The following is an 18053-nucleotide window of genomic DNA, read 5'->3' as shown; positions in this document are numbered from 1 at the left end:
CAAGCTGGTCAGTCAATATCTGTCACAACCAAATGGATCAGTTTGTCAAGAGGACAGGCAGAAAGGCTAGGACGTACCCTGGAAGCGATGCACATTGGCTTCACCTCACCACCCCGACAAGTGGGTAAGGGCTACCGGCTCAAGGGCAGAACTGGCTAAAGAAGCTAGTCCAAACAGTACAACTTAATCTGTTACTTGAACTGAATTGGCATGTTGGAAGCATGAAAGAGGTCTACAACTGCCACAGGGGCATTGGTTTTGGTGCACAAAATGATGATGGTTGTTGATTCCTCGAGTTTATCTCGTCAACAGTAATATCTATATTTTTTTAAACGTATAAAAGCCACCTGAACATATATGCCAGCGACGACCTCAAGAGCCCAATACGACTTGGTTCTTGTTCGGGGGCGCAACTTCACAGCTGTAAAGGACGTGAAGGTCATGCCATCCGACTGTCTTGCGCCACAACATGAGCTGCTCATCTCTGATATGAAGATCAGAGCTTTCAAACAAGAATCAACGTATGACTGCCCTTGAGCAGATCAAGTGGTGGAATATCCAGGAGCAAAAGGCAGCTCTTATCAATTGCATCAAATTAACCCTGGTCATTCCAGGCTCTGTTGATACTGCTTCGACAGCGCTCCACAATACTGATGCCGAGGCTGCCAAAGCAAACCTGGGTACAAAAAAGGAAGACAGATGCTGAATAGACAAGCAGGCATGGCTATGGACTGAGTAAGTCCAGGAGAAAGAGCAGAAGAAGAAGAATGCCTACAAGACGTGGCATGCTAACAAAATGAAAAAGAGGAGGGAAGAACATCTTGCAGCGTGACGAGCAGCTAAGAAAGTTGTTGCTGAGGCAAAAACTGAGCTGTATGCAGAGCTGGACATTACGGAACATAAAAAGTATATCTATCGACTAGAAAAAGCAAGGAATAAGGCAACACGAGACGCTGAACACTTCATGTGCATCAGATAAGGAAGGGTGCCAACTGCTGGACAGAAATCATATCCTGGAAAGATGGCAGCAGTACTGCAAAGAAATTTCAAATGAGAAAATTTCCTCATCCACAAATTCCATAGGACAGGTTTTGCTCGGGATCAATAAGCCGCATCAATTTCAATGAAGTTGCTCATGCTATAAGATGTATGAAGGATTCAAAAGTACCAGGCCCAGATGATCTACTGGCGGATATTTGAAGCTGACGGAACTCCTTAATGATGTTGTTGAATGAATGGCTACTCTCTTCAATGCCATGGTGGACGATGGTCATGGTCCTGCTGACAGGGCAAGATATTTATGAACAATAGTGGTGATGATGTGTCACCTCCGGAGAGGCCTGTTAGCCCCAGTTAAGAATTGTTGGTATATCTAAAACACTTAACGTAAGTTGAACATTGAAGCCTGAAATTTTCTTCACCAAACGGATACGAAAAATAATTCATGCAGTACAGGCTTAACTCCTAAAACTCCCAATAAGATAAACATATATGATGAATTTAAGTTACATACTAATCTATTTAAAAAGTCTACCTTTCTGTAACTGCAGTATGTTAATACAAACGCTTGTAAAATTTGCGATCTGCTACACATTTTTCACTTACAAATTAACAAATTGCAGAACACATCACAGCAACTTCTTTGATGAGTTGGGAAGCTACTACAATGGATATGAATTTGGCGCATGAATTTAAGTACAAAATAATTAATTGTTGTCAAATCGCTGCCATCAAAATTATAATGTTTTCTATTCTTGTGTTAAAGAATGAGACGCAACAATATTACTGTAATGCAGAAATTTATTCACTCCCCTAATTTCTCAACATTACATTAATTTCCAAGGAAAATCACAGCCTTCATCATTATCACAAGGAAATGTGTAAACATTGAAGTGGTGAGATAAAAGAAACAGGACTAGTTACTTAACAGGCAAATTTAAAGAGGGGGAAAAGCAACTGAAATAATTTTTGATACACACTCAATGAAAAATTTCAGTACGTTTTACTGAATGATTAATTAATCTTACTGATTTAAACAGGAAAATGTTCATGTAGATATTTAGGCTTAATTATTTTCTAGCAAGTACATTATAATTCAAAACTAGTCTACTTTTTTCATATATCTAAATGAAGTCATACAAGAATTAAAATAATGCCCACCTTGGCTTAATAAATTCCACACTTACGTTCAGAGTCTTAAAACTATTTACGTAACACAAATTTCCCAAGAGATGCATCACAACCTGGAATTTCACTACACAACCAGATTTCTAACAAGTACTTGACCTTAACAAAACAAATAAAAGTTGTTTTATTGATCAATATTATAACAATCTTTTATATTTTTAAGTCAATAAAACATCATAATAAAATCAAACATGATACAAATGAAATTAGCTGTATAGATTTTTCAAAACAAAAGACCACAAGAACAATGGACCACTATAATAACTCACTTCTCTAGTATCACAACCTCTCATATTAGTAATAACAAATGTGGTTACATTAAAACACTAACATGTGGTACACAAGGAACCATACTAAAAGAAACCAGGAGTAATAATAACAAAAATAATCACATAACCTCAGGTACCATTTGCAAGCTGCCTGCTTGTCAATTTTCACATCCTGTTTGAATCTGCCAGATGGGCAATCTGTGGTCTGAAAGGTCTTCTTCCTCTGATAGCTGTGGATGCCTGGAGAAGCTTTAAGCCCCCAATAATTCTTGATTATGTGAGATATGGTTTGAAATGTTCCGAAGCACAGAGCCACACCACATACATAACATTGCCACGTCGCATCTTTCCTTCTCGAAAGGAGGTGACACAACGTTTTGCTATCAGCTCGTGTGGCAGCCTTTGGTGTTACCTTCCCGGGAAACTGTTGCCTTATCAGGCATGAAGGCAATTCTCTTCACTTATGCATCTTATAGATAACAGTTCCTTCTTCAGAACTGCTTTCAAGATCATCAGAATCCAACAACTCTTTTCACTTTTGTTATTTCTTCTTCACTTGAAAGCCTAAGTTGGGCACGTCTACTGCCCGAAACCATGATTCCCCAATTTTTGAAATAATATATCTTGATAATTACAACTTAAGGTCTATTATATATATATTTTTTTTTGCTAGGGGCTTTACGTCGCACCGACACAGATAGGTCTTATGGCGACGATGGGATAGGAAAGGCCTAGGAGTTGGAAGGAAGCGGCCGTGGCCTTAATTAAGGTACAGCCCCAGCATTTGCCTGGTGTGAAAATGGGAAACCACGGAAAACCATTTTCAGGGCTGCCGATAGTGGGATTCGAACCTACTATCTCCCGGATGCAAGCTCACAGCCGCGCGCCTCTACGCGCACGGCCAACTCGCCCGGTCTATTATATTTTACTATGTAACGTGATACGGCATTAAGGGAATGATTCACATAACCAAAACACTGACACACTTTCAAACTGGAAGAATAGCTCGTGTACCAGTATGCTGACAGATACAAGTGGGTTAAATATTTCATACATTTGATCACAATATATATACTCCGCAGGGCTCTACTTCTAAATTGATGTTTAGGCCGATTTTGGCTCTCTCTGGTGGCTGTGCACTGAAGCATAGACATCCAACCAATCCCAAGCTGCCATTTATATCGATTTATATCGGCAGAGCACGATCTCGAAACCTAGTTGCCAAGTCTAATATTTACATTCACAACGTGATTAACCTATCTCGCTCAGCGTGTATGGCATTCGGTACAGTTCGCAATCATTTCATTTCAAATGGAAATTCTAAGTTCCCATGGAGGGAATTAGATTCTTTTCCACCAATAGAGCATATCATTTCAATCATTTCAATGCAATAGAGAAGATTTGGGCTCAGATTAAGGGTTATGTTGCAACCAAAAATAAGCGTTTTACTGTACCCGAGGTGGAAAAATCTCTTAGCCGAAGTTGTGGCAAATGTCAGTGCTGATGACTGGAGGAAATTTGTGCGTAGTACACAAATATTAGTATGTGAGGCGTGGGAAAATGAAGATGTAATGGTGAACTCTGTCGGAAGTTTAATAATATCTTAGGGAGCTGGTGATAGTGACAATGATTCGTTGTTGGAGGGTTCCAGTGACTCTGAGATCAGTGGAGTGTTCCCTTTGTAGGCCATAACCTCCTTCCTGTGGCAGCCATGTGTTATTTCCTCATTCTCTTTTATTCTTAATAATATATTCTCTTATCAGTGTCAGGTGTTGTTAGTAAGTGTAGATTTTATGAATTTCTTTTCAATCCATATTCATTAGTTTTTCTGAGTACGGTATTACATTTTACTATATAGGGCTGTTTACCGCGGTTGTATTGTATCAGCTGTTCTCGCGGGCATAGCGCGCTGGCAACAGAGGAAAGGCGATGCTCATTTGTTTTGCGAAACTTCAATTTAGAAGTAAGGCCGTGCGGAGTATAGTTAACAAAAATGTCTTGTCTCCACTGAATGATAATGGTACAATCTTATCTATCACATACAGTAGTTCTTAATCTTATAAAATACATAAAAATAACAAATATATCAATACAATGTAATCATGAAACTACAACTATAAAAGATATGTATGCAATATTCTCTTAAAAAGTACACTTAAATGGTCATTGCCTTCATTTCATGGGGAAAACTTGCACCAGTGACAAATTAGTGTGCTGACTTGTGCTGTATGTTTCACAGTAGTACTACTTGGAGTGTTTCTTACAGGAACTTTCATCAAAGTCTGCGATACTGTTCGTCCAATTAATTAGTTTTAGAAATACTGTAATACACATGTATACAATACGTTGAGTATTGGGTAATATACTCAACAGAATAATTCAACATAGTATATAACTGGTAAAACTTACTTGGGAGACTGTAAAATGGAGATTAAAGTTACAGAAATGGTGCCTAAAGAACGTTAGAAGACAACAGTCCTACAAAATCTAACAGTTTCAAGAATAATGAAAAAGTGGTGTGAAACAAATTCAGGCAGTGACAAACTAAGAGATAAAAAAAGAACCCACTTTCTGATTATAAACTTTGGTATATTCAAGCGCAATTGCAAATAAGTCATAAGAAACCCCTTAGCCATCTGGCATATGAAATGAACAGATTAGTTGCTACAGTTTCAGACTGTTATAAACTAAATGAGCCAGAAAAGAGACTTTGATTAAAGGTAAGATGATGGGTATTCAGGCAAAATTGGAAGCAAGTCATAAAATTTCTGTGGTACCTGGCATAGGAAATTCCCATATCCTGCAGAATAGAGTGATTAGATTTGTGATTCTGTAGTAATTCTTTTGTATTTATCAACTGCTTCACTGGTGCGGTTGAGTTAATTTTATTGAACATTTCTCCCTCAGTGCTGCTGTCAAATAAATATGATTTAGTTGAAACATGCTAGTATACTATGTGATCTGTTGGTTCTGTTTTGAACTTCTTAGTATATTTATATATGATGGTGGAAAAAATACATTTATTATCTGTTATCCAGAAGTAAATGTACTGCCATGGATCATGGCTCCCTTGTGTAACTCTAGCATGCATCTCGAGGAAATTGTTTTGTTTTTATAAGGGATTAATTCCAATTCGGATTTCAGAAGTAGTGAAAATGTTGCGGAGGATACTGAGGAAATTTTGGAAAGTGATAGTTGGTGCAAAGTGCCAAGGTGTAGGGAGGAAAGTGGTCGTGAAGTCAATGTGCCTTTCACATGGTCTGACAGTGACCTTTTGCCAACAGTACAAGACTTGAATTTATGAGCCAAATTCAAATTTGACTCCAGAATCCCCAGAGGTAGAGTATTTTTAAAATTCCTGGGAACGAGAACATTTTAACAATGTTGCGGATGGAACAAACATATTTTATAACAACCAGAGAGTTGAGGGTAAACCAACAAATCCAGATATGTGGGCGCAGTCTCATCTGAGAAAAATGGCTTTATAAATATATTTTACTTTTTTTGGAAAGTTTTGTATATTCTGTTCTTGAAATCTTTAATTGAATGTTTCTCCCTATATCTAGCAGTAACTATGAAACAAGCAGAGGACAGCAAGTCAAAGGTCACTGTTGTAAGGTTTCCTTATAAAATGAGGCAACTGTATGAAACAATAACATTTCTATTAAAAACCTGCGGCCACTGAATTAGATGGGTGAGGAAAACTGCGCTGTTGTCAGATATTGGAATGGTGAAGTGACAGATGGTCTAGAGTCGATTACCTCTGAGCACAGATCGGCAACGCTGATCGTGCAGTGCTGTCTAGTCGAAGCCGAACTGCTCCAGGTCCACGTATTGTTTATAGTGTTCTCTTTTCTACGTTACACAGTCCATTATATAGTTTTATAGTATTTAAAGTTATATTGTAAACCATAAACAAAGAAAAATATTTTAATAAAACTGATCCAAATTAATGCGTAATCCAAAAGTATTTATCGTGTCCTGTGTGCTGCATTGACACGCGCGACCCGAAGGACCATAGCTACTGACATTTATATGGCCACTTTCAAGGCCATTTTCCAGGAAAATTAAAAGACCAATGGAAACATATTTCAGATTTAAAAAATTAAGTTAGAAGATTTTCTACATTTTTCCCGCAGACAATATTTTACTGGCGGAAGAAACAAAAACGTGGCCACTTACTGAAAATTTCGATATATGATTTTATGGATTTAAATTTACTTATTCAGGTTTTTATTCTTAATAATTATTTTAACTGGTGTATGTGGAAGATAGTTATACCATTGAAATCAGCAGTCTTTCCTGAAGCTTGTAGTATAATTTGTTTTGTAACAGTTTTGGAGGTAACAACAGGAGCTTGGGAGACAACAAATTACCTCCCACTCTGAAATGATGTGTCAGTTACAACCTTGGCAACAGCGCAATTTCTGTGACCCCCCTAATTTGGTGGCTGCGACTATAGTCTAAAAACCCTTCTAGGCACAACCTGGTAAGCTTCCATTACAAGATACAACTCGAATTATTAAAATTGAAGATGATATTGTCATGAACAAGACTGCAAGTTAGATTTATAAAAATATTGTTGTTATTTATAAAAATACTGTTGTTCTGACACTTCACATTTATAAAAGCTACACATTAAGAAATTGAATAGTTGTAACTTACGGCACTTAAATCATCTTCATAAAAATCTTAATACTTCAAGGAAACCCCTCACTTTTGAAATGTACAAATACTCAGTCTTATAATTCATCATATACTTATCACAAAGTTTCTTTATGAATCAGTTACAATATGATGCAAGGTAAAACAAAGAAAATATTTAGAAGTTTTCCAAATTACAAAATATGACCAAACAACATTTTTAGTCTCCTCTTCCTATTAATTCCCTTAACTTAAAAAGCCGAGAATATTTCGGCATCTTAATAGTATGTTGTAAAATTTAAAAGCCTGAATATAAATGTTTTCTCCACCTAGTTACTTAAGCGGGCACAATATGTCATGTAACTTCACTTCTTTTCAGATTCTTAGACCAATTTTATTCCTGTCACAGTGAGAAGACACCCTGCAATCATTATGTGACATTGTACCAGCTGTCAGGAAAAAGCAGGAAACATTCGTAGAGAAACTCAATGTTTTTCACACATACGTCATTCATATTTTTGCTATTGTCTTGAGATGGTGATGAAGAATTTTATTGACTATAGGGGATCAAGAGTCTAGCTACAGACAGAGTTAGTGATAATGCATCCTCAGATGACAAAAGTAATTCCGATGTTAGTTTATTCAGCATCAGTGAATGGCGGTAAATAAACATGAAATTAAAGCTGCCTCCAGATTCCCCCGTACGGGAAGGCCTTCATTCAATATAAATATAGAATGACCATGAAAATATTTCCAATTTGTCAACCAACATATTGACAAAAAAATTAGTGAATATTGTTGTGGCACAGATATGCCAGAACACAGAAAATATGTTCATGTGAATTGTTCACAAAACATATCCTGCTGAAACCATTTATTTGTAATAGCAAATACTGTATTATATATAAGCTTTTAATACTGAAAATTATAATCCTCCATAAACCATGTTTATAATAAATACAGTATTAAATTTCAGTAATAAAAAATGGGATTTTTGATCAGTATTTATTTTAAAATTATTACTTTATGTGATTTATAATTACAAGAGTAAGATTTATTTCCTTACAGAAATACCACCTAAATTTCTACCACAAAACAATTCAGATAACTTGGCAATGTCTGGAAAAAGAGGAAAAGAAAGCACCCTGCTTCAAACAATATTATGAATTCATCTTATTATGAAAACTGCAGACTGAATGCTGAAAGGCATAACAGTCTATAATGATAATGTATGTATGTATGTATGTATGAAAATACATTTTAAAAACATCCTGATTAACTGTCAAGACCAAGTTGAAAACTTTGCTGCAGCTAGGATTATTTCTAAGTAATATAAAAAGTTTATCAAGACCCCACAGCTATTTTCTATATCATTTCAGGATGAAAGATGAGCTCTGATAGTACAAGGATGCAAATCAAAAAATGAGGTATTTTCAATCATTGATACAGTATTATTTGCACCTACTGTATATAAAATACAGTACAATATTTTATTCTCTCCATAAAACAATGATAATTATTACAAAATATTTTGTGCTGCATTATGAAGAGAAAATATCATACTGATAGAGACGAAATAAAAATTTCAGTGAGGAAAAGGGTAACTTTTTTTTTTTAACTACTGGGATAATAGCAGCCATGACCTTAATTAAGGTACAACCCAAGCATTTCTTTTTTCCCTCACTCTGCTTCTAATATATAATAATTATGGGGAATCTTTTACATGCCAATGTTGTATGACGTGAGGTATCAAACGGCCTTGATCTGCCCTTCAAAAGTCCGGTCACCATTGCCTGATTTAAATCCACGATCTTGGGATCCAGAGGCCGACAATCTACCACTGATCCACAGAAGGAACTTAACAGGATAACCACAATGACAGGTCAGCATAAGAAGGGGGTGCAACAGAAAAGGAGACAAGTATAATTTTTTTTCTTTTTTAATGAGGACAATCTTCTTCTTCTTCTTCTTCTAGTCCTTATACATTCTGGATGTTGGCAAAAATCTTGGCCTTGATTTCCCTGTTGTTGTTCTTGTTATTATATAAGACAGTTGTGATGATGAGAGATAATAGAGAAGGAAGAGGGAATATTGAAGTAAATGGAAAAACATTAGAAGTTGTGAAAAGCTTCAAATATTTTGGGAGTATACTTGCAGGAGATGGGAAAATAAATGAATTGGAAAGAAAATCCAACAAGCCTATAGGTTTTACCAACGTGTGAGAGATATAGTATATTGCGGAACTGGGACGTCCCAAACAAATGCAAGAAAATTCTATACTCAATCTATCACACGGACGACAAAACATGATGAAAGCAGAATTCAATCAGCCAAGATGAAATTACTTAGAGGAATAATTGAGAAGACACAAAGGGATAAAATCAAAGAGAGAATAGAATTCCCTAAATTGCAAGACAGGATAGAGACTAGTAAACTGAAATTGTATGGACACATGATGAGAATGGAAGAGGATAGAGTTCCAAAGTGAGTATTTACGGAGAAAATAACAGGAGGAAGACAACGGGGAAGACGTAGAAAGAGGTGGAAGGACACGGCGAAGGAGAGTATAGAGAAGAGATGAGTAAAAGTAGAAGAAATATTGGATGAAGGGAGTGATGGAGAGATCGAAAAATGTGGAGGTCCTTGATTCACAACCTGACTCATAAGACTGACAGTAGGAAATGAAGATGAAGACTGTTGTTCTCGAGTCAAAAACATACAAAATGACAGTTAATGTGCAAGTCAGTTTGAAGTATACAAAACATACGATGGGAAATCTTCATATCTTCTATGTTGTGAGCTGATTGGAATAACTCTGGCCAGAAGACCTGTCTCCTGCAAACACCTCTCTTTCGATATCTTTCCTTTCAAAATTTCTTGCAGTAGATAGTATCTGCTTCTACTTCTCATGATCTGACCGAAGTATTGAAGCTTTCTCCTTTTTTACAGTGGTCAGTACTTCCTTGTCCTTTGTCATCCTTCAAAGGACATCTGCATTTGTGACATGAACTGTGTAGCATCCTTCGGAAGAGTCACATCTCAGAGGCATCTAACTTTTTATAGAGCAACTTTGTTAAAGTCCATGTTTCAACACTGTAAGAACACAGAGCAGCAAAGAAATTTCAGTTTGTGGCTGATGTAAGGACAATCTACACCTTTATATAACTTATTGCTATCTCCAAATAAATGAACTCACTCTTCATCAGTACCAATTCTTCTTCATTAATTTCTTCTCAGCCCCGATGAGCTCGTTTCAGCTTCTGAGCTCTGTCACCAGGGCAGGTATCAGAGCTCATTAAGGAGCCATCTAGACAGATCTTTCTTGAGTCTTGATATGAGAAGTGTATCACAAGACGAAATCACGAAAAACAATGGGAAAAAAGGAAGACAGAGATAAAGATGAATAAAGGTGAGAAAAGCGTATGAGCACAGGACAGACATAAAAGAAGGAGTCATCCAATAGACCAATGGAAAATGACATAAGGATAACATAACAGCATAAAAAAGACAAGAACAATTTCTCAGGATGAATCTTTCTGCAAATTGTCTTTGATCTTGACAAGCTGACTGAGTTAGATGAATTAAAAACAAATATATCTTGTGCAGTAGAAAACATATTCTGAACCACATTTCATGTTGCAATTAAATACAGAACAATGCACACCATGCAGAATAACTGAAGTGAACTCTTACAACTTTCTCATCTGCACTAACACCAAGCAGCCTTGTCCCGTCATCAGCTGGATGCATGAGCGCTCAGGGGGAAAACACCACCAGCCAGTTCGTAGTTCATTGCACCTCTGTGCAATTTTGTAGAAAACCAGTCAGTTGAGAAACTTAATGTGGACTCAATGATTTTCAACTATGTTGTAAAATTAGTCCAGTTACCAGAGGGTTTATATAATCTGGACAGTGTTACCCGCTACAAGATGATAGAGCCAGCAACTCAGCTCCAAGTATGGTAAAAAGCCCTCTCTCTCTCTAAGGGCCATTACACACAAGCGTTTTCTAGTCATCGTTGTCAACACTAAAGTACGCTTCTTTGTCCCCAGCACGACACATCTGTAGTTCATTTTGTGGCTAGGCCAGCTTCATCGCATATGAAGTATTTTCTTTTGGCAAGTGAAACTGGTCATTCACAGTATGAATTCTGAAGAAGAGGCTATACTACTTCTCCTCATGCGACAGAATGTCTAAAAATTCTTTCAATGAGCTACTACAGGAAACTGGACCAATTATTTCAGGAACAGATACTTTGAAGAGGAAGGCCATATCAACATCATGATAACTGCCAGCAGGAACTCGTTGTCGCGATGTGGCTGACATGCCGCCCGTATGAAAAGGAAATCGCACCACTCGTGTTGTGGACAATGGACAGGACTGGCTACAGCTGGTGGCAGTGGTTCACGTGTGGTCGAGAAAGCGTTAAGTCTGAAAAGGGGAAGTACCTTTCAATTGCATTATATGGTAACGGCAAAGCAGCGAAAACCAACCACGCACAAATCACTTTTTGTGCGGTCGGCGATGACAGAAACGTGTGTAAGGGCCCTAAAGCAGCCAACGGCTTCAGGAAGAGGAGCCCATTTAAATGGATGCTAGTCCCCTAGTGGAGGAAATGCCACTGAAATCCAGCAGGCAGCGTCTGTTCTCCAGCTTAAGGATGGCCTCAATGAAACCTGGCAATTAGGTATAAAATGTCTTTGGGTGTGGCGATCCCACCATAATAATAGCACATGTGAAATAAAGCAAATCACGCCAAAGAGCTAGGGAGTACCCTAGAAGTTGATGGAGGTCAATGCTATCTGGATAGGGGTTGCAGAAGAGGACCAGAGGTTTTAATATGAAAAAATATAGGATGTAAATGGATAATTGAAAATACCTCAGGCAGAAACTTTCTGAAATGCATCATTAGCAGTTTACAGTACATAATATCGTCCACGAGCAGTATATTTAATTGGAGGAGTATCATAATATATAACATACTGAGGGTAGAACTCATTATCACAATACTTTACAATAACATCACGGCCATTTCCAATGGAAGTGTCAAAACCTAGAGGAGGAACCATCATATCTTCACGGCCTGCGCACTCGTAGCCTACTAGAACTTTGGCTAGAATAAGAGCTCGAGACCTCCCAATATCCTTATTAGCCTGCAAGTTTGCATAGCTGGCAGAGGGTGAAAAACTCACCCCTCTGCCAAATTTGGTTCGCTTGGATCTCCTCCAGTCCAAGTTATCTTCGATAATCGACTGAATATTTTGAGGACCAGTGCAATGGAATAGATCTTCCTGTACGCTTCCCCGAATTAAGGTCTTGTATTCTGCTTTCTTCAGCAAATACATTCCCCACAGAAAATGATTCTGTATTCTCTCTATGCCATCAATATGAACATTCAGATCATGGAGAACAGCCGCGGATACACGTTTGTACTCATCTGAATATATTGATAACTGTTCTACCTGAGTTTCTTCCCCTGTCCACCTATCCCAGCTTTTAAGGGAGTATTTTTTAGCAACCGTCTTGTGGAGTGGAGGCATCTCTCTGGAACAAGAGTAACAAAGTAATACAAACATACCACACCTTACAATGTAAATAATGGAAACAAAAAAAACAAGTGATAAATCAAGTCAAACAACAGTAAAAACCTGGTTAACTGAATTAAAGTGGGGAGCGGGAGTCATCGTTTCAGATAATTTTTTTTTCTTTTCGGTTAAGCCATGAACATCTAACACTATTTTTTATCTAATTACAATATAATGTAGATCTTGATTCCCATATGGAACCTAAAATATTTGTCCTGAATGAGTTGAATGCATAATTGCAATAAAAAATGAAATTATAAATTTTCCAGCTAACTCATTCTTTGGGTGTGTGCTAATTTGGGTTCTTCAGTTGGTAACTAGCACAGCTACCAAGATGCATGGCTAGTGCCTATAGTGGAGGCCACTGTGTACGCTACTTGAAGCCACAGGTAGTACCAATGCACTATGAGTGACTTCGTCTCTATTACAAAATCGATACCTGCTAGATTATCAAATAATGTAAATCTCGATTCCCATAAGGAATATTTTTGAAAATATTTTTATAAATATAGATAAAAAATGCAACCCAGCTCATAATCTAAATGCAATATCAGAGGAAATCAATATACTTATCAAGGAGATAATCATTAAGTCCTTTACATGAAGGCGAAACATAGGGTACCGAAACAAAATAACAATAGGAAAGGGACAGGGAAGGGAACTACCTACGTAAATCCTTAACGACTGGTGTTTTTGATACATTCCTCATCAGCCAGATGTTTCATTCCAGGCTTGTATCTATGTCATAATTTCATACTGATTCTGATCGTTCCGTCAGCTTCCACTTCGAACGCTAGCCCTGTACTGCATCCAGTGAGCCATCTGGTGATGAATGAACATTCTACTTTCACTTCTATTATAACATCTAAATTCAAACCTCATTCCTTGAGAAGCCTTTCTCCTGAACAATCGAGATTTTCTTCTGATGCCGCAGAGCAAAGTTCTCTGCGAAACGTAAAGAATTTTGCCTTATTTTCTTGACACTACCTAAGCCCAAAAGCCTATATCATGTTTATAAGTACGGGCCATGAAAGCCTAAATAACAACTATCATATTATTTAAGGATGTTCTCTCATGATAATAGCTTGGGGAAGCTAAATTCGTAGGAATTATGATCGATGAGACTTCTGATGTTTCGAACTTTTCTTAATTATCGATTGTCCTCGGATATGTTCATAATGGTGATGTTGTTGAAAGATTTGTTGGTTTCTATAATGTAAGTTTTGATAGGATAGCGAATGCATTGGTGAGACTTGCGATTGAGTGTCTGGATAACTTTCACTGCTGCAAAAAATTAGTTGCGCAGACTTTTGATGGACCGGCGGTGCTTGCAGGTCAGCTAAACGGTGTGCAAGCTAAATTAAAAGAAGCAGTTCCTGAGGCTGTATTCACTCACTGCTACGCTCACAAGCTTAATTTAGTCCTCTCTCAACCCGTGTCATGCACCAAAGATTGTCGTATATTCTTCACAACGATGAGTGGCTTTGCGACATTTTTTTAGCAATTCTTCAAAGAGAACTAACCTGCTGGACAGTATCCTCAAGAAAAGGTTTCCTAAACTAGCTCCAACAAGGTGGAATTATTCTAGTCGTTTAGTACAGACCATCGCGGAATATCGTGCTCCTCTCCAAGAGCTTTACGAAAGTATTCTGGAGGAACCTGGGAACTGGAATAACTATACAATAATGAGGCAAGCAGGTTTCTCACGAAGTTCGTAGAATTTCAGTTCAATTTTCTTCTGAACGGTTTTAATGAAATATTTTCATTGACTGATGTTACATATAACATCCTTCAATCTAAGACGCTAGACATTGCATATTGCACCAGAGAAGTGAGTTCTTTAGAAACTAAAGTATCTATAATGCGAAACAGTGGATTTGCTAACATCTGGGACAGAACAGAAGAGAAATTTGATCCACCAAGGAAGAGAAGAAAGGAAGTAACTTCATTTTTGGTTAAAGATGAGTATAGGAAGGTTTATCTGGAAATACATATTATTCTAGCACAGTTAAAATATTGCTTCTTTTCATTAGGAGATCTGTCCTTCAATGAAATGCTCCGTTGTAAGAAATTTTCATTTTTTCTGGCAATTTTCCTGAGGAGCAATTCAGTAAATTGAAGTTTATGGAAAATATTTTGATATAGCACGAATTAAATCCAAATTGAGGGCAATGTTCACTTCTGAACACTTCAAAGATAAAACTGTGGTTCAAACCCAGAAATTCCTATTGACCAGTGGTCTCCACAGCGATCTTCCCAAGCTTTATAAGTTGTGCACATTGATTACAACTTCCCGCTACATCATCACCTGTAGAACGCTCTTTATCAGCCCTAAAGCGAATAAAATCTTTCGTCTGCAATTCTCAATGTCAAAGTCGTCTCTCGGCATTAGGAATGATGTCTATAGAGAAGGATCTTGTTGAGGTGAAAACACGTGTGGACTTCTACAGTGACGTCACCAAGGAATTCTGCAAAAAGAATTGCAGGGTCGAGTTCACCTACATTTAGTTAGAGTGAGTGAGTAGAATTGAAATTTACTTAATACATTGTGTTACTGCATGATTACTAGTTGCATGCCTCGGTGGAGATTCCAGGATACACCACTGGAATCAAACACCCTCTATTCAGATGACCTCCCCGAGGCTGAATGGACACCGTTCCACTCATCGTACCACTTTTCGAATTTCGTGACAGAGCTGGGAATTAAACTCGGGCCTCCGGGGATGGACACTACATTTTGATACATATTTTTGATCTTACTGTAATAGTTTTAGCCATTCTGAAAAATTTATTCGTGTGTTTCGTGCCAACAACACCAAGTAATTTTGTCTGGTTGGTTATTTTGGATTACCTTTCTTCAGAAATATCATGCAGTTAATTATGGTTTCACAACCAAAATTAAAACGACAAAAAGAATGTTCAAAATGTGGCCAGTTTGCTGCTGGTATTTAGTTTCTTTTGCATCACATTTCCAAATTTTTACATCACAAGTACATGCAGGGTCTCTCATATACACCCAGACCAAACGAACAGTGTTTGTACTTTGGGCTATGGCACCTGCAGTATGGGAGGCGCACGCATAGTTCTGGTAGAAATTCAGTAAGACTTAACATTACGTTTATAGCATTATAAGGATGTAATATGTTGGAAATCTTAAGTGGAATACCTTGTGGAGGAGCGATGTGTTCACTGCGACAGTTAAGAACCCACCCGCCATCCCCCAGAAGTAAGTTATCTTGCGCCATAGTGCATCGCCTAACTACATACCAGCATTTCCATTGGGTGAAACACTATGGGATATGACGTCACTCCTAGCAATGAAGTAAGTGAATTCTGTCACCAACCTGCGCACAAGAAATACACAACTGCCCAGACCAATGGAGGTGTCACGCGGGATACCAGAGGCCTAGGGCCGCTTCGTGGCTTCTAACCTGGACGTCCCCAGGCCCCCTTTGCTTGATCCAGACCAATGGCTTTGTCACTGACCAATGGTCTAACCAATCCAGACCAATGGCTTTGTCACGCGGGATACTAGAGGCCTAGGGCCGCTTCGCGGCTTCTATCCTGGGGGCCTACGCCCCCAGACCCCCTTTGCTTGATCCAGACCAATGGCTTTGTCACGCGGGATACTAGAGACCTAAGGCCGCTTCGCGGCTTCTAACCTGGGGGCTTACATCCTCAGACCCCCTTTGCTTGATCCAGACCAATGTTCTAACCAGTCCAGACCAATGGCTTTGTCACTGACCAATGGTCTAACCAATCCAGACCAATGGCTTTGTCACTGACCAATGGTCTAACCAATCCAGACCAATGGCTTTGTCACGCGGGATACTAGAGGCCTAAGACCGCTTCGCGGCTTCTAACCTGGGGGCTTACGTCCCCAGACCCCCTTTGCTTCATCCAGACCAATGGTCTAACCAGTCCAGACCAATGGTCTAACCAATCCAGGCTAATGGCTTTGTCACGCGGGATACTAGAGGCCTAGGGCCGCTTCGCGACTTCTAACCTGGGGGCTTACGCCCCCAGACCCCTTTTGCTTGATCCAGGCCAATGGCCTAACCAATCCAGACCAATGGCTTTGTCAAGAGATTCATAAATTCAAAAGTAGCGCCACTGCACTAGGAGTAGTTCTTTATATGAACAGTTGGCAGCTCTGTCCACCGCACGATCAAGTCCTTCGCGAGAAGCGAGCGAGAAACAAATGACAGTGCAATTGCGCCTGGATGCGTGGCGCTGGAAAATGTAAGGTGTTCTGAACTTTTGCCCAGAGATAGATACAACCTACTCCAAAATATACTCCAGGGGAAAATGAACAGCAAAAGAGGTCCTGGAAGAAGAAGAATATCTTGGCTTGACAATCTTAGAGGCCGATCTGTCGGCCACGTTTTCTTTTAGCTGTATCTTCCAATTCCTGCTGCATGATGGCAGCATAAGTGATACCGCTGGAAATATTGCAGTGTTTACTCTCTGGAAATATCGATAAAATGTGATATTGATATTAAAAAACCAAACCCCATGGTACTACAGCCTTTGAAGGGCCTTGGCCTACCAAGCGACCGCTGTTCAGCCCGATGGCCTGCAGATTACAAGGTGCTGTGTGATCAGCACAACAAATTCTCTCAGCCGTTATTCTTGGCTTTCTAGACCAGGGCCACTATCTCACTGTCAGATAGCTCCTCAATTCTAATCACATAGGCTGAGTGGACCTCAAGCCAGCCCTCAGGTCCAGGTAAAAATCGCTGACCTGGCCGGGAATCAAACCCGGGGCCCCCAGGTAAGAGGCAGACATGCTACCCCTACACCTCGGGGCCAGCTGATATCGATATCAGTAAAGTTTTCTTTCTACACATTGTAAGTTTTGCGCGGTAGCCCTGCCGTTTCGTGTCGCTTGTTATCTCATTTGTTTATTTCCTTCCAATAATGTAAGGATGTATAAGTAGGCCTGTGTGAAAGATGATTAAAATATTAACATTAAGCAATTCATTAGAGAATAATTTATCGACTGACAAATTTTCGAAGTAAAGAAGAAGTAATTATATATTTTACCTATGAGAACATAATTTTGTAAAAATTCGTAATTCACAAAATGTACTCTCAAGAATTGCATAAAACATTACCGTAGTATTTTATTCAAAATTAGCTGAGTATTCTCAGAAAGGTGTCATATGCATGATAAAAATACACTACAGATGTAAAAATTAGGACAAATTTTGAAATTAAATTATCAAAAAATAATACAAAATTTATACACATTTAAATGAAGAAAATGAAGCTCTATTGCAATTACAATCACACATTCTCTATTTACCTGCATGCTATGGAAAAGAATAACAGGGATTTACCTTCAAAAATATGTGTAGGACATTTT

At 38.4% G+C, this 18053-nt stretch overlaps 1 protein-coding gene across 1 annotated transcript in view; it reads left to right on the top strand.

The window, feature by feature from the left end:
- LOC136885118 (uncharacterized) overlaps positions 1-8346 on the top strand; it is a 35796-nt gene extending 27450 nt beyond the window's left edge. The window contains exon 9 of the mRNA XM_068229965.1: positions 7480-8346. Within this exon, the coding sequence (XP_068086066.1) occupies positions 7480-7512 (33 nt within the window). The 3' untranslated portion in view covers positions 7513-8346. The remainder of the gene's footprint in view (positions 1-7479) is intronic.
- Positions 8347-18053: the final 9707 nt, after the last annotated feature.

Source organism: Anabrus simplex, chromosome 13, assembly GCF_040414725.1.
Source record: "Anabrus simplex isolate iqAnaSimp1 chromosome 13, ASM4041472v1, whole genome shotgun sequence".
NCBI classification, from domain to species: Eukaryota; Metazoa; Arthropoda; class Insecta; order Orthoptera; family Tettigoniidae; genus Anabrus; species Anabrus simplex.
This window is presented reverse-complemented; position numbering and strand designations above follow the sequence as displayed.